This window comes from Mesoplodon bidens (assembly GCF_964165515.1).
Source record: "Mesoplodon bidens genome assembly, contig: HAP1_SCAFFOLD_116, whole genome shotgun sequence".
Classification (NCBI taxonomy): Eukaryota; Metazoa; Chordata; class Mammalia; order Artiodactyla; family Ziphiidae; genus Mesoplodon; species Mesoplodon bidens.
The window spans coordinates 565920-590799 of NW_027672444.1; the positions used below are offsets into that span (position 1 = coordinate 565920).

The 24880-nt window shown below is 51.2% G+C and overlaps 1 protein-coding gene across 1 annotated transcript; it reads right to left on the minus strand.

The window, feature by feature from the left end:
- Positions 1 to 357: 357 nt before the first annotated feature.
- On the minus strand, positions 358 to 19331 carry LOC308610201 (BCL-6 corepressor-like; the record flags this gene model as incomplete). The annotated part of the gene is made up of 6 exons (XM_081259433.1): positions 18793 to 19331; positions 17203 to 17389; positions 11301 to 11546; positions 9894 to 10036; positions 2070 to 2203; positions 358 to 649 (listed from the first exon to the last, which is right to left on the minus strand). The coding sequence occupies exons 1-6, from the start codon at positions 19270 to 19272 to the stop codon at positions 358 to 360; spliced, it is 1482 nt and encodes a 493-aa protein (XP_081115559.1). The 5' UTR covers positions 19273 to 19331.
- Between the last annotated feature and the right edge of the window lie 5549 nt (positions 19332 to 24880).

Consider the following 24880-nt stretch of genomic DNA (forward strand, 5'->3'; position numbering starts at 1 on the left):
CCCCCAAAGCAACTCTCAACAGTTATGGCCTCTGTCGTCGGAGCTTTGTATGAAATTAAGTCAAAGTGTGGAGCTCCTTTGCCTTTTTTTTTTTCTCCTTAAAAAAGAAAAGAAACAATTGTTCCGAGTAAAAACAAACATATTCCGAAGCATGTGTACATTGAAAAGTAAAGAAACTTTATTAACAACTTCATAAAAACTGACTTAAAATTTTAAAAAGAAAAAAACATGTTTCAAAGTCCTTCCGACTGGAGTCGTGTCTCATCGTGTCCTTTCTTTACAGAAATAGTCGTATTAGGACACATATGTACAAGGATTAACACCATGACACACTGTACACGGCGGGCCCCGGCGAGCTCACCAGGCGTCGTCTGAGTCCAGGTCTCTGGGGAGGATCCACTCCACGGATGAGCCCAGCAGAGTCTGAAGCTCGTTCGTGAACTCCACCACATCTAAGAGCTCCTTACTTTCCGGATTAAAGGACTCCAGGTCTTTGGGGCAAGAGAATAAGAGACTTGCTGACACTTGCCGGTAGAACTCGGCCTCCGCGATGGTGACAATTTCCACATTTGGAAAATTGCAGCGGAATATGCAGGAGGACATTTGCAGTTTCTTGAGCAGGTCTGAGAGCAACAGCCAGTTACGACGCCTACACCAGAGAAAGGACAGTGGTTTGAGTTTCCGGCAAAATTAGAGGCGCTCCCAACTATAAACTACCCGTCTCCTGGCGGTGAAAGGGCCTGCTACTTCCACTTTGATTACCCCACCCCCACCCCACTTCTCACTGTCCTTAAAAGATCTACTACTTTTTTTTTTTTTTAATTTTATTTATTTATTTTTGGCTGCATTGGGCCTGTTGCTGTGCACGGGCTTTCTCTAGTTGTGGCTCGCGGGCTCTAGAGTGCAGGCTCATTAGCTGTGGCGCACGGGCTTAGTTGCTCCGTGGCATGTGGGATCTTCCCGGACCAGGGCTCGAACCTGTGTCCCCTGAAATGGCAGGCGGATTCTTAACCACTGTGCCACCAGGGAAGCCCGGAAGATCTACTTCTAGCGGGGGAACTCTGGACTCATGTGCATGTGTTAAGAGACCACCTAGGGCAGATCAGCCAACTTAGACAAAAGCAGGAGCAGCGCCCCTGAACCAGCCTCGTTGCAGGCCACCCCAGTGCTGCCTTGGCTCTGGCCACAACTCAGGTCACCCCTCTCCAAGTAAGTGCACCCCGTTCTAGTCACTGGGGAAAACCAGTCTGTATGCCAACCCAAGGGAGATGGCAAACACCTCTTTGACTTCTCCTCTCCTCCGGCCCTCACGGAGAGAGCATGAGAAACACTCGAGGTCACCTGGCTTTCCTTGCCTTTCCCACACCTCCAACCCGCCCCTCAATGCTGCCGGGAGTGAGGCTTTTTCGAGAAGGGAGGTGGTACAATCCTTCCTGATACCCTGCCACGCTTTATCATCTCTATCCCGAATACAATGTCACCACAAAGGCAGACACGGTCCCAGCCTCAGAGTCCAAGGAGGATGCTACTCCTTAAGCACCGGGGTCAACACACAGCAGAGCAAGGTTTCCTGATGTGTTCACTCCGAAGGGTTGGTCATGGGGCACAGTGGCCCGACTGTGGGGACAAGACTCGATCTAAGCAAATCTGAAGACACATAAGATCCCAGGTGCCACATACGGCTTTCTCTAATCTTATACGAGAAGAGGGTACACATCGGTATTGTCCCGTGGACCTCACGCGCCTTGGAAGGCCCCTATGGTAGCCGTTTGGGGAGGATCCCTTCCCCAAGAGTTTAGTGACTGAAACTGTGCAATTGCAGTCGCTGACTCCCGTATCCTTTGGGCTCTAGGGGTGTGTTCCAATGAGGGCAGTTGGCTGGGGAGCCCTCCCATCCCCCAAACTTTTCTGGAAAAGTTCCACTGCATTATGTGAGGTCGGTGGACACTTGGTGAGGAATTCACTCACCCCCCAACCCATCCACCCTCATCTGCTGAAGGGGATTTCTAACTCCTGCCACCCCACAGAGCAGCTGGGCTGGCTCTCGACCACACGCTGGCCACGCTCACCCCTGAGCGACGGACACCTGGACGTTATAACACGGCAAAACGGGGTCTTCGGAAAATTCAGATTCCAATAGGTCACCATAGGCCTCGTTGCTGTCATCCTGGTCCTCCGGTCCTGGGGGATTTGCTAAAACATCGTAACCACTTTCATCATCTGGTTCTAACCGGGGGGGCAAACAAGAGAGAGGTCAGTAAGCTGGAGCAAGATTCCAGCTGTTCTCCAAAAAGGACCCTGGAAAAATTCTTTCCCAAGCAAGCCCTGCTCACAGCACCACCCCCACCCCCACCCCCACCCCCACAAGCCCAACTGAAACGAACAAGGCTGCTCACCACACACACAGCTGCCAGAGAACTCCGAAGAGCAACCGGGGTTACCGTCGTCAGGAGCCTGCAGGTTATTTCAACAGTGTGGAGAGAGAGGGGGAGAGAGAGAGAGAGAGAGAGAAACAAGATAACGCCTGCTGGTAAGAGGCAAATGCTGCTGGAGTTCGGGAACATCTCACGCTGGGGCTGGTGTCACCTCCTGACAAGTCCCACTGCACACGCCTCCAGGTATCTGACTGAAACCTCCCCACGCGTCCACCCGCCTTCCTGAGGGACTGCCCGCCTCACCACCCCAGCCTGCCAAACAAAAGCTAGCCTGGCTAGCTAAGAGTTTTCCAGCCCCCCACCTCGCAAAACTCAAAGTACGTATCTCTTCTTTGACAGACTAACGTTGGGCCGCTTTTCCCAGTAAAGGGTCACTTAGAGTAAACGGGGGGGTGGGGGTAGGGGGAACCCAGGTGAAAGGCTGTGAAGTCACCGTCTAGATGCTTGAACAAGACCGTGTCTTGACCTCTGCCGTACCTGTTAAGAACTTCTCCAGAAGTTCGCTGTGGTTCACTTTCTTGATGGTTCTACCTGAGTATGTAGCCAGGGTAGGAACAGCACCGTAGGAGAGGAGCAAGCGGACAATTTCGAGATGATCATTCTTGACAGCATCGTGGAGAGGCCTAGGAGAGGTGCGGGGGATTACACCCGTGCACGCGACGCTTGCTTCTAAGGACACGGGGCAAAATCGAGCGTGTGCGGCCAAGCCTCGTAGGCGCGCTATTTCACCGAGGAGGTGAGTGTACGGTCGCTGCGACAAATTACTCTGTTATTTCAACACATAACCCTTTACGGGACAGGTGAAGGGACCATCTCAGGCCTAATTCTTCAATGCAAATCTCTCTTAATGCATGGCCCAAGGAGGAACTCAGGCCTAGATGAAAACGTTTCCAATGAACTTAAATAGTGACAGACTGTAAGAAGGTAACGTACGGAGGGGTGGGGGGAAGAATCCCAGCATCACGGAAGCAGATACAACAAGCCATTGTTATACCATTACAAACAAAACCCAAAAAGTGCAGTTTGTCAAAGAAACTGGGGGCAAAGTGGAACCTCTCCTGAAACCAACTTGGAGATGAGTGATCAACCCTCTCGCCCAGAAGCAGTCGACAGGCAGGGCGAGTTCTCAGGAGGATACAGAGTCCTCCTGCCCGTGTCCGCTGGGGTCAGGAACACTGTCCGCAGTCCCATCCAGAAAGGATGCGATTTGGAAACCACGAACCACCAAATACCTTACAGTTTTGCTAATGTTATGACCGTCAGGAAAGCCCCAGTGCCCTGCCTCGTGGTGGCATCCCAGGTACAACCAGGAAGATGCTTGGGCTGACTCAGACCTGGGCCTCTGGCCAATAAACCGAGGTCAAGGACAGAGTGGGGGCCAGGCCCGGGGATGTGGGTGGACACGGCAGGTCCTATCAAGCCAGTTGCCACTGGACCTGTCTGTACTCCTGCAACTTTCAACTCACATATATGTTCAAGAGTGAGATTCAACAGACGCTGGTGAAGAGTCCAGGGTCTTAAAAGAGAACACCCCTGATTATTCATGCAGGCTCAACATTTTCAGGGACCTCTGTCCATAAGAGTGTCACAGAGTTTTAAAGTTCTATGTAAATTTGCCAGAAAGATCTGTCCGATTCCATTCTAGAGGACTCCACCACCAGTGTGCTTACATGGCACTCACTCTCCATCTTTCCTTCTGGGGTTCCCCGCACACCCTGAGAACCACTGCCTATGCCCCAGCAGGGCCAGGCCAAGAGCAAGACCGCCACTGACCCGGTTCCATCCTGGGCACTGCAGTTGACATCGGCGCCATATTCAAGGAGGTGTCGTACGATGTTGAGCCAACCTCTTGCACAAGCCTCGTGCAGGGCACAGTAACCCGCGTTGTCGCGGTGGTTCACATCACAAATCTTGTTCTCCAGGCAGTACAAGACCACTTCCTACGGGGAGAGGAGAGGAGAGGAGAGGAGAGGAGATACCATCAGTCAACCATACAGTGAACCTTGTAAGGGTGACCTCCCCATAGCTTGGCGGTGCCCACTTTCAAAGGCATACATCCTTGGGGCCAAAAGCCCACCATAGCGCGGGCAGGCGGCAAGCATCCTGGTCGGGGGTGAGAGTGTGTGAGAAGGGCTTGGAGATGCAGACAGTGTTGTCTAAGGCTCTGCTGCACCAGTGGCCTGGCCATGGGCAAGTTACCCTTGAACTTCTCCAAGCTTCCACAGGGCTGCTGAGAGGACGCATTCGGATAGCGATGAAAGCCCTCAGCCCAGGGGCCGACGTGACCAGTACAGAAGTGTCACAGCTGCTAACATCTTAGATGACACATTGCCAAGCACAGACCATTCTCACTTGATGGGTCTGTTCAGTCAGTGGCAGTGGACGATAACACAAGTTTAGATAAAAGTATGGATGACCAACACTTAAAGAGAGCTTAAATCAGCCAGAGAACATTCCCCAGCTTAGAGAAGCAGGGACACACAGGTCAGCTACATCCTCGCGCCCCCTGTTAAGACCCCAAATCAGAACCTGGGCCTCAGATGCTCTTGTCTGTACGTTAAGTAGAGTTAAAGAGAAGCTCTCTCCCTCCATCCTCGAGGAATGACACAAAATGCCTCCAATAACCCCACCCTCTATTTTGCCTCACTCCACCCTCTCGGGGCAGAATCAGTCTAATATTCTCATATTTACTCAAGTTAATGACAGGAACCTGATACACCACAGGCTGCAACCTCCACATTTCAAGAATCAAATAAAACATTCACCCCCGCCCCCGGAGATGTTCTGTGTCAACACTGTGCATTAGAATCACTGTTATTAACCTTATTTCTTTGGCTTGTTAAAATATTAATATGAACCACTCCCAGTAAGCAGAGCAGGAACTTATTCAATGTTTTATTACCTTAAGAAAGTTTTCAGACACATCGAAAGCATTTGCCACCAGAAAACACATTATACTGTTTATACTGGGTAAGTCGTGCCCAGCAGAGAGCCGTCAGGTTCTGAGAGCTGGGAGTAGGCAGAACGTGCATGTGGCCCAACACATGGTCTGCTGGGTAAGGGGGGATGGGATGGGGTCAGAACAGGCCTCCTTGTGACATCTCTCAGGTAACTCATCTGTTAAACCTAAAACGGGGGTCATTCTAGCCGCCCATAAGTGCGAGATGGGTTCTGTAAAACCTTTTATGCCCTTTGGAGGACACGCCAATCAAAGGTGACCACTCACTTGGGAGCGAACTAGAATGTTCCATTTGCTTACCACGTGAACCTAATGGGGCATGCTGGTAAACCTGGCCATTGGTGCCCTGTTACTTCAGGTCACTGCAGCAGCTCCCTTCCAAAACAAGAGGAGGAAGAGAAAAGGCACGCCCACGAATGCATTTCTCCCTTTACATCCCAACCTGCCAGAAAGCCCACAATCCTCTGGGCTCCCAGGCCACCTGCCCCGAGCCCTGGTATCCAGGATACCGCATGAAGCTGCTGCTCTTTTAGCAGGCCCTCACTAGCCAGACTTGAGTGGACGGCTGCAAGCTAATGAGTTGTGTGCGCCAGCCACGGAGAGGCCCTGTCACGTGGCTCTGGGATCAGGTCTGAACGCCACCAACTGCTATGCACACATCAATTTACTCAACCCAGGGTTTATTTGCTGTGACAATCATGGCCTTCACCTGGAAACCTTCATCACTACTAGGGCAGATTCAAGGGTACCTAGAAATGAAAGGCCGTCCAAGCTGGTGGGTAAGTCAACTCTCTTCTCCTGGAAGATGGCAGCAAAGGCAGCAGTAGCCCCACGGCCAGGTCAGACTTTTTGCCATGGGCTGTCCTAACTCAACCACGTTGATCCCACTGTTTACACAGTGCTTCTCATTCCCCAGATGAGGACGTCTTCTGTCACCCACAGGAACCCAGGAGCTACCAGGAAAGGAAGGTAGTACTATCCTCATTCAACACTTGGAAACTGAGGCCTAGAGATATTAAACCCCAAGTTCAATTAACATGAAGTACTAGACCTAAAACTCAGGTCTTTGGTACCTGGTCAGCTGGGAAGATTCAAAAGGCCCCAGAGGGCCCCAGTTAGAGGGATGCAATCCAGCTGTGACGAGCACCCCACAGGCCTTCTCTGTTGGGGGTCAAGTGGGCTAACTACACTCTCCTAGCTAAGAGGGTGATGGCCTCTAAATGGATGGCAACCGTCGCCACCAGCACTTTCTCTAACTGAAAGGTGAAGAGGCAGGGCGAGTCTGTCGACGCAACACATTCCTTGGTTTATTTTCTCCGCTAGAAATAAACGGGAGTGTCTGAAGGGCAGCCCAGCCATTCCAGAGCAAAGTCAAACTGCTTTTGTCGGACAGCTCTCTGTTCAGCGGCTATAAGCCGAATGCCACTACCCGCAAAATGTAACCATAAAGGCCATAAGCCCGACGTTGTGAGTTAATTAAATGCCTCATTAACTTTTTAAAAAACATGACTTATTCAATTCATAGAAAATTTAACCATCACCGCTAAAGGCACAAGCATGTGGTTGCACACTAGCGTTTTAGCCTAAGAAATAGAAGCCTTTTTCCCAGGAGGGAAAGGTTTGAGGTCTTTGGCCACGCAAGTGATCTATTTAACGCGGATCTGAAGCCAGAGTGTGTTTCTAAACTTCCAGAACCACATTATCATGACATAAAGCTCAGACAGCCTTTATACTGCACATGGTATCTTTGGCTAAGCAGAAGAAAATAACCAAGAATGCTGAAGACAAAACTTCAGGAAAACCCTCCCAAACCACACCCTTATCTGCTTAAGCAAACTGTCCTTCAATTTGAAAAGGTTGAAGCTGCCACATCTCCCAACTGGGCCATCATCCCAACATTTAAAATTCTGCCCAGAGAAATCCCAGAAAGTTGGATTCAAAGTTGAAAGCGTTCATCTACTTGTCACAATGTTCAGCATCAACACTGGTGATGTGTGGAATCTACATATTGAAATTTACATTTGAAGAAAAAAACAAATCCCACCGTAAACATTCCCAAGGCTTCCTGTGCAATCAAAGGCCAGGTAGCCTAAAAAAGGATGGATCAAGTGCCCCTTGGTCCAGGCCTCAGAGCCACCAAACCAAAATGGAAACTGTCTTAGAGGACCAACGAGGGTCTTTTGACCTCTCTGGTCCCAAAGGGAGGCTGCTGGAAATGATGCCAAGTTCACAGGTGGGGCTCGGAGCCCCGCCCTCCACGGTGGGTGCAGCAGCACCCCGCCCCCCCCATCTCCAGCATTTGCTGGAAGCGGGAGTCTACTTTCTCAACCCTAACCCAAAAGTTGGGGTTAGGGGTCTCCCCCCCACCTCCAGCGTTTGCTGGAAGCAAGGAGACTATCTTCTCAACCACGGGGGGGTCTAGCTCAACACTATGTGCAACATCTGCTCTGTCCTCCTAGGCGCCCGCTCTCAGCTCTTGGGAAACCAACTGGGTGCTCCTTGGACTTCACCTGCAAGTAACTGCGCTAACTACCACAAAGTGCTCTCTAGCTAATGGAGAGGTCTCCAAGAGACGTGTAGATATAAACAACAGCACATTCAACCCACAACAACAACAACAAAACACCCCAAACTAAGCATAGCCCTAGTGCTTCCAACTTCCCACCCACAGTCATGCCTTAAGGCCAAGGCAGGCACACTTCCAAGGGCTCACGGCACTATGGACCGGGGTGGGGGGACACGACGGGAGACGGGGGACAGGGGCACAGAGCTGGCTGAGGGTGTGGGCGCCAGGGCTCCGGGCCAGCCTGGGTCCTGCCACCCCAGTGCTCAGCCACACCTCCACGCTCAGCCTGCTGAACCGCGTTTTACTGTCACCATTCAACTCCCAGAGGGCTGATGCCAGCACAGAAAAATGCCTTTGCCCTGTGGGCTATTACATCACAATTGCTACTGACAAGTATGGTGGGGGAACTGCACAGGGCATGGAGAGTCATCTGTCTCACAGAGGTTTTGAACTGTAAAAAGGGCAATTCCAGTGTGAGCCAGTCTTGCTGAGGAGCGTGGTGGGCTGTGGAGCACTGCTGGATTGCTACCTGTACGGGTATCAGCTAACCCCTCTGAGGCTCAGTTTCCTCATCCGAGAGTGGGCTAGTACGCGTTACTCCCAAGTGAACATGTTAAAAGGGTGAAAGGAGTTACTACAGATCACACGGGCTTAGGCAGATATCAGCTATCTTTCTATGTTGCTCTGGCAATAGAGGCCATCACTGTCATCAGCCGTGCTGGGTTGGGATACAGCAGTGTGGACAGGGAGTTTTGTGCAAGGCTCAAGCCCTGCTCCCCGCCCATCAGCCCTCGGCTCCCGTGCCCTCTCAGAAAGAGACTGCTCAGGTCTGCCCCACTCCCACCCCTACTCTGCACAGACACTTCCCACCCGCTACCCCACAGGGGCATCACTCTGCCCCAAACAGCACAAGTTAGTAGAGCTAATAACTACTCTCCTACTCTCCTTCTTGCTATTCAGAATCCAAAAGGGCTCATTAAAATTCCCCTGGTCGCCAAGCCCTGGGTTAGGTCAGATTTTATATCAGAGATAAGTGAGCCAGACTGGCCGAAGCAGCCTGCCTGCCTGAACGGGAACGGAACATCAGAGAGGCCTGCCTTTCTTTTCACACCACGACTGAACAAGCCACCAAAGAGCCCGCAGTGTGAGCGGGAGCCAACGCAAACACCCTGCTGGAACACCCAGCCCAGCCCGCCACGTGGAGGGGGCTGGGCTCTGAGACCCGCCCCCCATCCCCAGCCAGTGTGTCCCCCACCCAAGGAGCAGCAGCCGGTGGATCCTGATCCGGGGCACCCACAAGGATGCTCACCTCGTAGCCAAGCCGGGAGGCCTGCTGTAGGAGGGTCTCGCCCGCGTTCTTATTGACAATAAGTCTCCGCGCTTCCGGTGGCATCGGGCGGGACTGGGTGGTCTCTGGAGGGGAGCTTGACCATGTCAGCTGCGAGGCCTGGGAAGCTGGTAACAATTGCTGCAAACAGTCCAAGGCCTTCTGGTCCTGCTTGGCCGGCGAAAGATCATAGCCGGAACTGGGCTCAGGCCGCTTTCAAAATCTCCGGACGGTCACCTATCACGAAACCAGGCAGCGCACACATTTCAGGCTGTCCTTCCTCCACCCGCCTGGTTCGCCTCCTCCCTGAGTTACAAACCTGAGTGGAGGAAAGCACTTTTCCTCCTCTCAGTCTGGGGGAGGCGGGGCGCGAGGAAGGGGTTGCATTTTTACTAGCTGGAAACTTCACCACCACCCAGGAGACACGTCCCCTAGGAAGGGGCAGGGACGTTTTGGGGGGAGGGGTTCAGGAAAAGGAAAGCTTTGTCCCCAGAAGCAGAGAAGCAGGCAGGCGGGATGTGCCTGCATGGGCCCGGGGGGCGGGGGAGAGCCAGGGGCAAGAGGTACCTTGCCATCCGCATTGTCCACCTAGGAGTCCCCTGGCAGCGGCAAGCCCCGCCTGGGCTCCTGAGGGATCAAATGCTTGGTTTTGCACGGTCGCTTCCCGGATGGTTTCTCGCTGTTGTCGGTGTATTTCTGCAGCAGGGGCGAAGGCTGCCAATCCATTTCTTCGTCCATGCACAGCACATCTGTCAGGGGGAGAAGCAGCGGGCGTTACACAGTTGTAGCCGGTGAGGAAAGAAAAGCCCATTGTTAGCACTGATCGTTGGAGCAGCTTCAGTTTTTAAAGATATACCAATTATGTTTTCAAAGTGCTAATATGTTAATCATCCCACATTCAACCGGCAAATAGGCTAACCCACGAAACGCCAAATGGCAAGTCGCTTCAAAGGGCCGCAAGAGAGGGCAGAAGCCAGCCCTTCGTGCGCTCCCGTCCCCACCCGTGGGGGGCCTGGGTGCTCGGGACAGGGCGACTGGGGACAGCCTGAGGCTGGAAAGAGGGCACTGACAAGCGCCCGGGGTCACCCAAGACTTCCCTTCCTGCCCAGCCGCGGGCTGGGTGATGAGGAGCAGCCCAGGAAGTCGAGCTCCCGCCTCACTGTCCATTCCATAAGGAAGTGTGCAGGCTGAAAGGACCTCAGGAAGAAAACTCCCCGCTCGCCACACGCTACTCTTGTCAACTTGGATGGCGCTCAGGTCCCCTCCAGGGCCGTTTCCCACAGAGGGCGGGTGATCCACCCTCCAGGAGCGCCCCCCGCCCCGTGCGTATCCTTGTTCATTGTCACTGCATTTAAGGGACTCCTCCAACCAGCTGCTGTTGCTTTTGGCCTCTGCCCTTTTCCTGCCAGGTTTCTCTTCGGAGATGCTATTGCCCTGGGGGGTGACCGCAGGCTGAACCGCCTGGGTCACTTCCTTCCTGCCCTGCCGGCCAGGTTTGCTCTCTGCTCCCGCCGTTCTCTAAGGTGCAGCAAGCGGCGCTGCTTTCTGGGATGGAGCCCTGTTAATTCAATGCACACCTCAGGTTGGTCAGCTCACTATAATGTGGCTCTTCTAAGTGGTTAGAGGAACTGTTTGTCATTTCCCTCTCAGGCCAGTCAGCTAATGGAGAAATAACTACAAATTAATGAAGAAGCCCCCCGGGGCGGGGGTGGTGGTGCGGGGAACAAACTGTCTTACACATCACTAACAGGGGTGGGGGAGGGGAGGGGTGTGGTCACTGTGTTGGCTGGAACTTGTCACCAAGTCTCGGGAGGGGGTCTATTTGCCTTTGGCCACCTTTGGGCTCCAGCCCCGCCACCTGGCTTTGGGGGGGTGGGGGGTGGGATGGGGGTGGGGGGTGGGGAGGTGTGAGTGGCTCCCCCCAGGGATCCAGGGTGGGACTGGAACTTTCCACTGCTCCGCTCCAGGACTTCTGTAGGGTGCCCTGCGGGCCCGAAGCCAAACCGAGCTCACCTTTGGAGACCCGTCTCCGCTTGGCTTTCAGCAGAGAGTCCTCCGGGAGCACAGTGGTCTCAGTGTGGTTCCTATTGCCAGACACCTTGCGCTTTCTGTTCAGCCGGAGGGTGGGGCTGCGTGACGCGTCCGGGGCCGCCTGGTCGGCGGGGGACTCTCTGGGGGGCTCCGTGTCCATATCCTCAGGAAGATCACTGTCTTCTGGGGCTTCAAAGCGGTCAGGTTTGCTTCCATCATAACACTCCCCTAGGGGAGGGGAGACAACCCGGAAAGGAGGGAACAAAGGTCACCAGGAGCAGGCAGGACCCCCACGCCCAAGGCAATCTGCTACCAACAGACCACCCCCCTTTGGAGACCAGGGGCCTCACACGCCAGAAGCACAAAACCCTCAGAAAGACGTCCCAAAGGAAGGACAGCTGAACACAACCAGCAAAGAAAGCAGAAAATGAGGCGCGTAGCCCACTCACAATCCATCCTTCAAGGGTCAAGGTGAGGCATCTACACCATCCGTCTATAGGCATGTGAGATCACTCCCTAACTGCTTAACTCTCCAAGGTGGCTTACTTTTAAAGGGGGGGTGAGTGACCTCACAGTAAGATCCAACCAATCAGGGCAGAGCTACAACGGGGGGTGAGTGACCTCACAGTAAGATCCAACCAATCAGGGCAGAGCTACAAATGACTATGGAAACAGCTCCTAGTCAACAAAAAAGGCTGATGTCATCAAGAGACCAAATAGCCCCCAACTGCCATCTACACAGACATAGCACCAATGTTCACTTGGGTCAGCAGGGGCGAGGGTGAAGAAAAAGGGTAGGGAAAGAATGGTGGGAGGCTGAGAAGCTGGGGAGACCAAGGCAAGAGGAGCCTGGCAAAGGGAAAGGAAAGGCTTCCTGGTGCACACACAAGGGTCAAGGGCAATTTCAAAGAACTCAACCAGATTGCTACAAGTCCGTCTGTCCTCTTTCCACACCCGTGGGGGGAAAGCATTTCACTGCCATCGAGGGGCTGCTCCTATTTCCTGTCTAGGAAGAAGGCCCACAGTGACACCAGTCACCCACCTGGCACGTCTCCACGCCTTCCTTCCCAGGCAACAAGCATCTAAGGACATTTCAAAGACAAGACTCCAACCCCCTTCGTGGGGGTGGGGTGGGGGGGTGCGGCGGGCAGGGCTGAAGTACTCACACCTCAGCTCCGCCTGTGTTGCTCCTGCCCCTCTGCTCAATCTAGCATCCACTTGGGGCTTTTCCTCCAATCACCCCAGCCTAACATCACTCCTCACTTTTGCTCTAGCCAAAGAAACAGTTCAACTGCTTTGCTAGTCACATTGTTTCTAACACACAAATAATTCCATAATGATCACTGTGCTGTTAAAGAGTTCCCCGAAGATGACCCTGTGTCCATCACCGGCCGGGGGTGGGGGTGGGTGTATGAGTTTGGTATTTCGTTAACACCTGAGCTAAGCTCCCACAGCCCGTTTTTCTAGATGAAATCATGGACACACCCCTCACATGCTGCTCGCATTCCTCCTCCTCTCCCTAGACCACTTCAAGTATCACTCCCACTTCTGCTCAGCAGGCTGGTTCCCTGATCAGCCTCTCTTGGGAGCATTCCCAGCATTTAATGGCAGCCAGTTGTGGGGATGAACCTCACCCTGGCCTGGGCTAGCCTGACCTGTGTTCTCAAGGGTGGAACACACTTAGCTTTTCTTCAAGGGTATCCCAAGGTGGGAGAGATCCCCATCTAGTCTTGCCGGAATGGTGGAATCACCCCAACCGCGAGGGTCTCCTGCCATGGCAGCAGGAGAAACCCCAAACTCCTGGCCTGTGCTTACGGGTGATGCAGCCCAGGCTACCGCAGGCCCGGTGAAGACGGCGTGCTGCAACTCTCACTCGGGCTGCTCTGTGACCCTCTTAAACACTCGGGCAGGAATGGCGCCGCTTTACAACTCGGCCCCCTTCACTTGTAAAGTGGGAATGTTGGGTTTCCTTGGTGGCGCAGTGGTTGAGAGTCCGCCTGCCGATGCAGGGGACACGGGTTCGTGCCCCGGTCTGGGAAGACCCCACATGCCGCGGAGCGGCTGGGCCCGTGAGCCATGGCCGCTGGGCCTGCGCGTCCGGAGCCTGTGCTCCGCAACGGGAGAGGCCACAACAGTGAGAGGCCCGCATACCGCAAAAAAAAAAAAAAGTGGGAATGTTACTGCTAGCCTCCCTCCAGGGTGGGCTTCATAATCACGGGCCGGGCTCAGCACAGAGAAAGGCTGGAAAAATCCCTTTAACCAAAAGATGCCAAGACTTTCAGACCAGCCTGAATCTCAGGCCTGAAATGTAGGAAATTTTAAGAGGTGAGCCCTGCTGGTTACACCATTGGACTTCTCTGGTCCAATCAGCCTTCCCTAAAAGCTCCGTGGGAGGGGATCCATGGAGGGATGGAAGGGCTACCTTAAGAACCCCCATGTCCAAGTTGAAAGTTTCTTTTTCCAAACTAGGTCCATCCACCCTTCCCCCAACCCCAGAGCCTTTTAGGGCAAAGATCTCAATTCCCCTCAGCTAAGGCCCCCCAAGACCTTACGTTAGTGTGACCTTACCCAGGCCAGTAATAACCCTGAAGGACACCCACCCCGACTGCTCAAGATGCCCATGGCCACCAGCTATGGGGTAGAGGCTCCGTGTCACTTGGAGCTTCTCAAAGACTGTTCTAACCACGACCCACACGAGGATGACCCTTGAGGGCAAAAGAGATGGGGAGATAAATAGATGCACGGGGATCCTAACCATCAGGCTTTGCCATCATTGCTACTTTTGGCCCTTCTAAAAGTGGGAAGCCATGTGCCCTTGGTCACCCAGTCTAAGCAAGATGTGAACGTGGTCCCTGCAGCATGGTCTTATGACTCACAGCACATATATCCCAAATTCATTATGGTTGTACCATAGCATCACCTCACAGAAGCATCACCACAGCAACATTTACAAGTCACTGTGGCAACAAAGCACCCTCACCACTGTTGAGCCATGCCCAGTGAGGCCTAAACAAGGTGAGAGGGTTCTGAGTCGCTGCAAGGCTCCCCAGGATTAAAATCCCCTTCTCTGTAGCTTAACTGTAATAGCACCTCCAGTCAGGGCTAACCTTGTTCAAAGTTACACCCGCTACAGAAGGAGTGCAGGGGATCTCTGTTCCAAAGTAGTTTACAAACGTGCAGGTGCTCAGCTGGAAGAGAAGTTCCCTGAGCAAAGAAGTTTCATGAAGCCCCTTGACTGAGCCTTCCTCCAGCTCCTGGCCAGGCACTGCCACTGAGCAGGACCTAGGCCTGTCCCAGCCAAGTGGTTCGCAAGGGAGATGGTTACTCCAAGTTTGAGAAGGAAGGGACCAATGCCTCCTTGCCCCGCCCCATCTTCAAATGCCACTGAGGGTTCCTAGTGATGAACTTCCAAGTCTGAGGAACCTCCAAACTCATTTGGTGAACTTCCAAAATAAAAATTTCACTCAGCCACCCATGTGATCATAAAGAATAAATGAGTATCTCGGCCACTGTGTTTTCAAGTTAATTCCTTTTTTTAAACAACCCCTAGCAACAAGATGCACCCGCGCCAGGACAACCAGGGCCGTGCAAACAGCACCCACCACCTTAGAAGCTCCTGGGCCCTCCATGGGTAGGGGCTGCCTCAGAAGGGGGAAGGCATCTTGAAGGCGTCCTGGACCCTCTCTGGGACCCATGCCCGCCCCAAATCCCCGCCCCAGCTCCCATGTGCTCACAGCTCGGCTCTCGGCCACACCGACACCCATGAGAAGGACCTGAGCCCATATCAGCTGAAGACGTGATGGCCCAAGAACAAGAAGGCCCGTTCATATCCAGCTGAATGGAATGAACACCTGCTGGGCCTTGGACGTGGAGGCTGCAGTAAGAACAGTGGCCCCTTCAGGTGACCTTTCCTGACCAGCTATTTACAAACCCCACGTCTCTACAAGACAGAGGGTGGGTGGGGAACCCACCTCCATTGCCCCAACCTTTCAAACGGAGCCCCTCACCTTCCCCAACCCTTCTCCTGCCCTCCCATGGTGGCGATTCATGGCTCACTGGGCCACGTCCCGGGTGCTCCAGGAAGAGACCCGTCGGTCGGTCTGAGATTGGAGGCAGGCGGTGGGGGGAGGGGGCTTTCGGAATCATCTGGGGCTCAGGCCCTGCTCCCCATCAGCCACACCGAGTTCTCGTCTCCACGGTCAGCAGGAAAGACTGGCAAGGACGCACACTAACGTCTCTGGGAAGAAGGGTGGGTGAGGCCACTGAGACATGAAGGGCAGCGGCCACCCTGGGTTTGGCCACGTTGCTGGAGAAAAGGGCGAGAAGACTCGAGGCCGGTTAACTGCCCGCTCCCTTCCTCCAGCCTCCCTCACCATCCACCCGCAACAGGCAGATTCCCTCCTCAGAAAAGTGCATCCCCGTGAACTTGGCCTTGCCCACTTTTACCACATCTCTCTGAGAAACTTCCCTAGGAGCTGAGTTATGAGGCCACTCAGGAGGGTAAGGGCTGCGTGTCAGCTGTGAGCACAGGCAAGGAGGGAGGCCTTCTTGCTGCTTCACTCCAGGGTGGCCTGGACCCTCCGTTTTTCATTCCAATCCCGAGGGGGAGGAGCTCGGAATCGTCTACTCCAGGCACATCAAGAGCCCCATCCCTCGGGTAAGGCCGCCACTGACTAGCCCCAGAAATCCCCTTCTACGGGAGCCACGTGGGACACACCGGTCCCGGTGTGGCTTACCCAGAACCCTGGCCACAGGCCTTTGTCTGACCCCAAAGATGAGCTGGGGGAGGGCAGTGCTCCAAGCAGCAGAGAGAAGCACACGCTGCTGCTGACCACAATTTTCCCGAACTGGATCAGGCACCCACGACCTAAGCGTGCGGGCCAACGCCGACCCTACGACTGGGTCCAAGGGCCTGGGCCTCCCAAACGTGCCCACCACCCCCGACTGTCCCGTCTCAGGAGGATTGCACGCCCACCCTGTCCTCGACGTTCACCTAGGTGCCCTCACTCACCATCACCGGTGAGGTTTCTGGGGTCCGGAGCAGGCTGCAGGCCACAGGCCACAAGCACGCACACTGAAGAAAGCGGGAGAAAGACCTCCACTTGCTGCCAACGCATCTCATTAGCCCAGGAAGTCTCGAGGGCAAAGCCCGAAGTCAACCCCAGTGGGGGAGCAGCCGAGGGGACCGCAGAGTGTGACTCGAGGCCAACACGAGCTTTCTCTCCAGTTCGGCCTCCAGAACAGAACACAGCCCGTCTGGTGGGAAGAACGGCCTCGCTGATCCCACGGCCTGGGAGCGTGGTGTCAGCTCCTCATGACTGCAAACGAGCCTCCACAGAACACAATGATGCTCATCTCTCTGGGGCCTTCATCAGCCCTCATCGCACTTGAACGAAACCTCTGCCTCTGGAGGGAGAGTCCGAGTACTCTCCACTCCCTCCCACAGGAGACTGTCACTCTGGAGGGTCTGGCTCTGGCTGCAAGTGTCATCCCACTGCTACCAAAAACCCGTGTCCGTACCTGCTACACAACAGAACACATACCTGCTACGCCGGAGGTCCTGCACTGCCATTCCTCTGCTCTACTGTATCAGACTATTACTAACTACAGGACTAGCATTGCTCCGGAAAAAGGAGACGCGTGCCAGGAAACAGCATTTCATAGGTGCTTCACTCCTGGATGCCGCAACGCTCCAAAGGACAACCAGCCTTGCAATCCACAGCTGGGAAGGGTGGCCAGAGCAGCCCGTTCTCCGAACAGCCAGCACCCAGACGCTGGGCCGTCGGAAGCATACTGCTTCCTCTCACCTCCCTCGGCACTGGGAGCGGAACCGCCCCGTTCCCACCGACGTGGTACCACACGCGAGCCGCCTGGGTTCACTTACATCTCTCACTGTCGTTCTGGTCGGCAATGGCCTCCTCCGGGGTGACCGACTTTGGCTTTTTGTCCTGACTTCCTTTCAGCCTTTCCCAGTCAGCGGGGCTGAATTTGCGCACCTCGGAGTCTTTGGTCGTGGGGTGGCCACCTTCTCGCTCTTTCATCTCCAACTCTGAGAAGCGCATCACTGCACGCTACAAAGAGAACGGAGATGGAAAAAAGACACACCTTACCACCAAAGCTATTTCACTGCCCTTACCTTAAAGGAAGGTATCTTCAAAGAAAAGTTTGCCCAAAACCAACCACAATTTATGATACAACTGAGATATTTTAAAATTGAACGATAAAAATGTAAGAGTGTCTATGTGTAACTAGTCACACACTCTTTATTCGTAAAGCCATACGTATGTAGAGATATATGTGGTGTGTATGTATAGCCATACATACACTGTGGCATACAGACAGACATTCTCTTTCGAAGGTAAATAAAACAAAACAAAAACACGACACAAAGAAAGCGAAACAAAAACACAACAGAAAAGAAAACAAATGCACAGTGAATAAAGACGACCATGGCCCACAAACTTCCCTTTGTATATTTGGAAATGAAATTTAACTCAAAAGGTTTATGGAAGATTCTAGTAATAAAAATTTGAAGAATTGACCTCACAGTAAGCAGCGGGTAGACATAAAATACTGTCCTCTTGTAATCCTTCCATCTATGTAATTAAAATGGGCACTCAATGGATCATTTAGATAACTTCAGCCATTTTTATAAGCATAAACCAATTTTTTTCTTAACATTGCAAAACAATTTGGCTTTATTTGTGTTTTAATTAAAAGTAAAATATCTTAAGGAAATTCCTATACAACATCTATCATTCACTAGCAAGTTAAATACATACTCTATCCCATTAAGCAAGGTTTGTGTTTTTGTTTTGTTTGTTTGTTTGTTTTTTGGGTGGAAAAAAAAATTGCACGAATCTCACAGACATGCGGCCGCTACACACCTCCACCAAGTATCACGTAAGGCATTCTAAGCAGCGCTTTTAGGTATATTTGTTAACGTACAGTAACGGCAGAGAAATCAAAGCGATTGATAGGTAAATGTCATGCAGTCTTTTAGACATCCTTCGCAATAATTAAAACTTCCGGGCCTCCCTGGTGGCGCAGTGGTTGAGAGTCCGCCTGCCGGTGCAGGGGATACGGGTTCGTGCCCCGGTCTGGGAGGATCCCATATGCCGCGGAGCGGCTGGGCCCGTGAGCCATGGCCGCTGGGCCTGCGCGTCCGGAGCCTGTGCTCTGCAACGGGAGAGGCCACAAGAATGAGAGGCCCGCATACCGCAAAAAGAAAAAAAAAAAAAAAACTTCCGTTATCAGCATTCGAGTGGAGTTCGCTTAAAATCTACAGAATAACTTAAAGTATCCACTTACGTCCCCTTACTGGACACATTTCAAACATTTAAATTATCCTAAGCTTCATTAACCAAATCAGCCCAGTGTCCTGCCCTATCATACCCCCGGCCCCCTCCTCTTCACACATTAAAAAAACCTGACAACTGGTCAGGCTCCTGAAATTCGGGTGGTGGGGGCTCACCTGCAATGCCCGCTCCTCCCGACTGAGCTGACGGGAGTCTGCGTACAGTCCGGTAGCGACACACTTGAACCGGTCACCCACGTAACCAGCGGAGTTTGCGATTCTCTTTGCCAGCTTAGATGGCTTCGGTTTCAGAACTTTGCCATCGGTTGATCCTGCCTCGTCAGCTCCGTCTTTGGTGTAGGTGGGGGTGACGTCCACACTCGGTGGGGCACTGCCCACGCAAAATGGTTTGGGATCCTCTTGGGTTTTCCCGAACGTGACCGCAGAGCCGTCGCTCCCCAGGGTCGGCTCCAGGAATGCAGTCGAGACCGGCGTCACCAGGTTCTCCTTGTTGGTTACCGCTGGAACATTCTCCTTGCTGAAGCCGGAAACTGGCTGGCCCGGAGCCTGTTTGAAAGTATAGGCTTCGTGGAAGTCACTGATGCACCCCAACTCCTCTCTCAGGGCAATGAAATCCCGGTGTGGCTGTAGGGCCATATTTTACTTTTTTATTTTTTAATATATGTTCACATGTTTCCATAAAGGATCCAAGGTGGCCCATAACATAAGGACACACAATATTAGCTTTAAAAAAACATGGGAAAAAAAAAAAAAGGGAAATCATGATCCTGGAAATGGGTTGCATCCTTTTAAGGGGTGAGAATAACAGAATGAGTGAGCCAAAGATTTGGGAAAGGATCTCACATTTCCAAACGTCCAAATCTTAAAATTGCACCAAGTGGGAATGTAGCTGTGGCAGTATTAACCTGAGAGAGCTCTATGATCGTTGTCTTTACTCATCACTTGGTTGCAAGGTTATAAATGACAGGGTAAGTGAAGGAGGGCAAGTAGACAGATAAGAGTCATTTCCTGATTCTCAAAAGAAGGGGCATCACCTAGGGAAGGGGACTGCAAAATCCTACAGGAATCCTCTTCATATACTAAATTTTCTAGGTGGCAAAAGTATCTCCTTTGACCCTAGCAGCCAGATGGAACTTAGAAAAGTAGTGAAAAGCTACTCAACTGAATGCAAGTCATATGACTAGGAGCATGTCAGTGAAAAGTTCAAGGGAAGATGCTGTGGAAGAGCAGTTCACCTTGTGGTTGAGCGTCCTCAGAACGTGCAATGGGAGGTGCAGTACCTGCTCTGTCTCACAGGGACCCTCCAACCTCTAAACGCATCTTTCCTGGGAAGCTGAATTCAAAAAGTCAATTTTAAAAAAAGATAGGGCTTCCCTGGTGGCGCAGTGGTTGAGAGTCCGCCTGCCGATGCAGGGGACACGGGTTCGTGCCCCGGTCCGGGAAGATCCCACATGCCGCGGAGCGGCTGGGCCCGTGAGCCACGGCCGCCGAGCCTGCGCGTCCGGAGCCTGTGCTCCGCAATGGGAGAGGCCACAACAGTGAGAGGCCCGCGTACCACAATAAATAAATAAATAAATAAATAAATTTAAAAAAGATAAAAGTCTCTAGTAGAGAAATTGTATCAGAGCCTAGTATTAAGAGCTGTAGAGCCACAAGTTTCCCATGATACGGCCTTAGCAGAGGCTGTTAAGGCAGTGACAGAAAATTTGTACCGAGGGAAATAGCAGAAGAGTTTGCCTACAATTCACGAAAATGCTCCCTGCACTTGGCCTGAAGGAAATCAGCAAAATTTGTAACAGCTTGTGTATTTGTATGCGGGATGGAGAACGAGTTTAATTTTTTAATTTCTCTGAATTATCACGTAAGATTCAGAAGATGCTCTCTCTGCCTAGAAGCCACCCCACTGGGATAACTATGCCTACGGAGTGCCTTTGCCTATGACTCCTACTTGCTAACAGACTGGCAGCCTGGCCCCAGGGCCTGGTCGCTGCTCCCAGTGCAATGGTGGATATGGTGTCAACGGTTGCAAAATCAAAGCCCCTTACATCCTCTCCATGCCTCGGTCCCACCCCCCACCCCACTCACCATTGATGTTCAGGAAGGGGAAGGGGTCCTGGATGGGAACGTGGTGCTGTGACTGGTCCAGCTCACCTTCCTCATCTTCTTCATCCACACCATTATCTTTCTCATCCCAAGGAGCAGATCCAGTGGATCCTACCCGAGAAACACACACACACACACACAAAGGTCAAAAGTGAGGCGCTCACGTTGCACTGTCATCCCTGCAGCCCACTCCCAGCTCCTCCTACGGAGCCCCAGTGCAAGCTCTCATCCCCTCCCCTATCCAGGAGCTGCAGACCCTACTCCCTTCTCCTAGAAACCTTTTAATTCCTACTCTAAACCCCTTTCTACACATTCGCATCCCTTCTAAGGACCCAAGGAGCACAGCTTCTCTCCTTTATAAGCTTACTGTGAAGACAGACCCTTCCCTCATGGCAGAGCCTCACTAGATTCACTGGAGGTCAAGTCTAAATTATCTGGCTCTTAGTCGGAACTGGCTCAACATTGAGTAAATATAGGGATCAGGTGGTATTCTCCTAGGAAAAATACCATACAAATTAAATGATCACTTACCCATCATTTATAAAGAGAACTTAATAGCCTTCATAATGTCATGGCAATTGATTCTTAGAACAGCCTTTGAAATACGCAGGAAAGATCAGAACTCAGATTTTATAGTGGAAGAAGCTGAGGCTCAAAACGTTGAATGACTTGATTCAATGTCCCACAAGTAGTGAAATAGAAAGACCGAGGTTTATAACTCAGACCTTCTAAGTTTTAAGCCCTCCTTCTTCTAAACTACCTGGCCTCTGTTCTCAGTGTTGAGTCCCAAGAGAAGTTATTTTTTATAGAACTCAATACCCCCTCTTCTTTCTAATGCTTTACTGTTCCACTGGGTGGGCAGGAAGACTGTGCTGAGTTTATATCTTTTGTTCTCTGGGTTCTTTCTAGGGACAGCATTTCTTGCTTTATTTACCAGTCTTCAACTTTGTAAGCGAGGCGACTTTCAAGTCGACTATCGCTTTAAGGGTCCAGCCCGGAACCTGGCACACTGTCCACCTTCTCCCCAGCAGCTGGGGCTTCACCTGGGTTAATGATAGAGCCCTGGGGCTGGGGGATGTCACACACTTGATATATCTTCACTGGGTTCATGGGCACCTCCTTGGTGCCGTCGTACATCAGGTTGAATTCCCTGCTCTTGTTGAGCGCACAGCGGAGCTGGGCCTTCCATTTAGCTGGGTCGGGGTCGTCCACCCCTTCCTGGTACTTCCCCTGTCTCCACAGCCCAGGCCTGAGGGATAGGAAACTGCAGTGAGTGCCTGATTGTTGCCCAGAAACACTGGAAAGTGTGCCCGCCCTCCCTCATACAGACACAGATACACACAGCCCTGCCTGACCGCCCCATCACCCCAACTCCAATTTACAGAGACTGCAGCAGAAAACACCACGCTGGGGACCAGGCAAGGCAGGGCCTGAGACAAATTAAGCCAAATGCAAATACAGTATTTTAAAAAGAGGAGTCTCATCTCAGGTGCTTGTGCCAGCATCATCTGTCAAGACTACAATGGCCTTAATGAAGGGTTAAAAATAAAGAAAAATCTGGAACACGTATACACCAAAATACTAATGGCAACTTTTGGATAGCAAGATTTCAGGTAATTTTGTTTTGTTTGGCTTGCCTTATTTGTTTTTCACATGAATTGCTTATATAATAAGAAGAGAAAGGGAGGTGGCGTATGATATGAAGAATTTAGGCTTGCAGTTCCCTCTCCCTTCAGTCTTTAACCTGATGCACAAATAACTGTTGAAACCAAGTACCTTTAGGAGTAGCAGCCCATAGGAGGGCAGGAAGCACGCTCTGGGGGTTCAGCTGGCCTCAGTGCAAGGCTGAGGGCCTCAAGTCCTAATAAACTCACACCACCTGCCTTTCCCTGCTTCCTCAAACTCCCACATTGGGAACATTTTGCTGGGAACACCAGTGGCTGGTGGCCTGGGCCAAAACCAGTGTGGCCCCGCCTCTCTGGTTTTCAATTTCCAGGTCTAACAGGCATCTATGTGTCTGTTCACGGGATATCAGCCCTCCCCCACTGTTAACGTATCTCAGATGTCTACACTTTCTTCAGGGCTGTGACGTATGTGCTGGTGCAGAAAAGGGGGATGTCTTTTGCAGAGGACTCAAGATCAAGAGAATGAGATGGACCGGCCAGACTGCTCCCACTTGATGTTAGGAAGATAAGGTGGCCATGTAGTTAGAATTCTGCAGGGGAACATAGCCTATAGAGTCTATGGGTTTGCGGATCCACAACTTTTATTTTTTCAGTAATGCCAACCAAGCTCCTAAGAGACTGACATATAATCCAGAATGCCAGTCTACTCGTTTTCAAAGGGGGATAAAGCTGGTCAGTGACCAGCATGGTTAAGTCCAATAACCTGGACATAACCATGTATGATCTCAACCAGTAACTCCTGTATCTGGTTTCTAATGACAATTCCAAGAACATAAGACCCACTCAACATTTAAATCCAAATTTTCAGATGACTCCAAAGCTAAATGGAAATGATTTGATATTGAACTCTAAATCTGCATTATCTAGACTATCTCTTACCCAGTTGGGTAACCCAGAAGCGACAGTAAGAGGCTCCTGCTTTCCCAAAAATCACAGGGCGTGAAAATGAAAAGCACTGGAAAGGCAAGACCCCCAGTGAATTTGCAAAGCTGCTCTTGTGTCTTTGTCTTTTTGACCTTCAAGCCAGGAGAAATTCTAAAAATACAAATGTATTAATTTTTAAAACTTGACTTTACTGAATATTGTTCAGATCCCCAAGCCTACAAAAATAATTTTATTTTTTTAAAAATGCTCCCTCTTCAGACTATACTACAAAGCTACAGTAATCAAGACAGTGTGGTACTGGCACAAAAACAGAAAGATAGATCAATGGAACAGGATAGAAAGCCCAGAGATAAACCCACGCACATATGCTCAACTTATCTTTGATAAAGGAGGCAGGAATGTACAGTGGAGAAAGGAAAGCCTCTTCAATAAGTGGTGCTGGGAAAACTGGACAGGGACATGTAGAAGTATGAGACTAGATCATTCCCTAATACAATACACAAAAATAAGCTCAAAATGGATTAAAGACCTAAATATAAGGCCAGAAACTATCAAACTCTTAGAGGAAAACATAGGCAGAACACTCTATGACATAAATCACAGCAAGATCCTTTTGGACCCACCTCCTAGAGAAATGGAAATAAAAACAAAGATAAACAAATGGGACCGAATGAAACTTCAAAGCTTTTGCACAGCAAAGGAAACCATAAACAAGACCAAAAGACAACCCTCAGAATGGGAGAAAATATTTGCAAATGAAGCAACTGACAAAGGATTAATCTCCAAAATTTATAAACAGCTCATGCAGCTCAATAGCAAAAAAACAAACAACCCAATCCAAAAATGGGCAGAAGACTTAAATAGGCATTTCTCCAAAGAAGATATACAGACTGCCAACAAACACATGAAAGAATGCTCAACATCACTAATCATTAGAGAAATGCAAATCAAAACTACAATGAGATATCATCTCACACCAGTCAGAGTGGCCATCATCAAGAAATCTAGAAACAATAAATGCTGGAGAGGGTGTGGAGAAAAGGGAACACTCTTGCACTGCTGGTGGGAATGTGAATTGGTACAGCCACTATGGAGAACAGTATGGAGGTTCCTTAAAAAACTACAAATAGAACTACCATATGACCCAGCAATCCCACTACTAGGCATATACCCTGAGAAAACCATAATTCAAAAAGAGACATGTACCAAAATGTTCATTGCAGCTCTATTCACAATAGCCCGGAGATGGAAATAACCTAAGTGTCCATCATCGGATGAATGGATAAAGAAGATGTGGCACATATATACAACAGAATATTACTCAGCCATAAAAAGAAACGAAACTGAGCTATTTGTAATGAGGTGGATAGACCTAGAGTCTGTCATACAGTGTGAAGTAAGTCAGAAAGAGAAAGACAAATACCGTATGCTAACACATATATATGGAATTTTTAAAAAATGTCATGAAGAACCTAGGGGTAAAACGGGAATAAAGACACAAACCTACTTGAGAATGGACTTGAGGATATGGGGAGGGGGAAGGGTAAGCTGTGACAAAGCGAAAGAGAGGC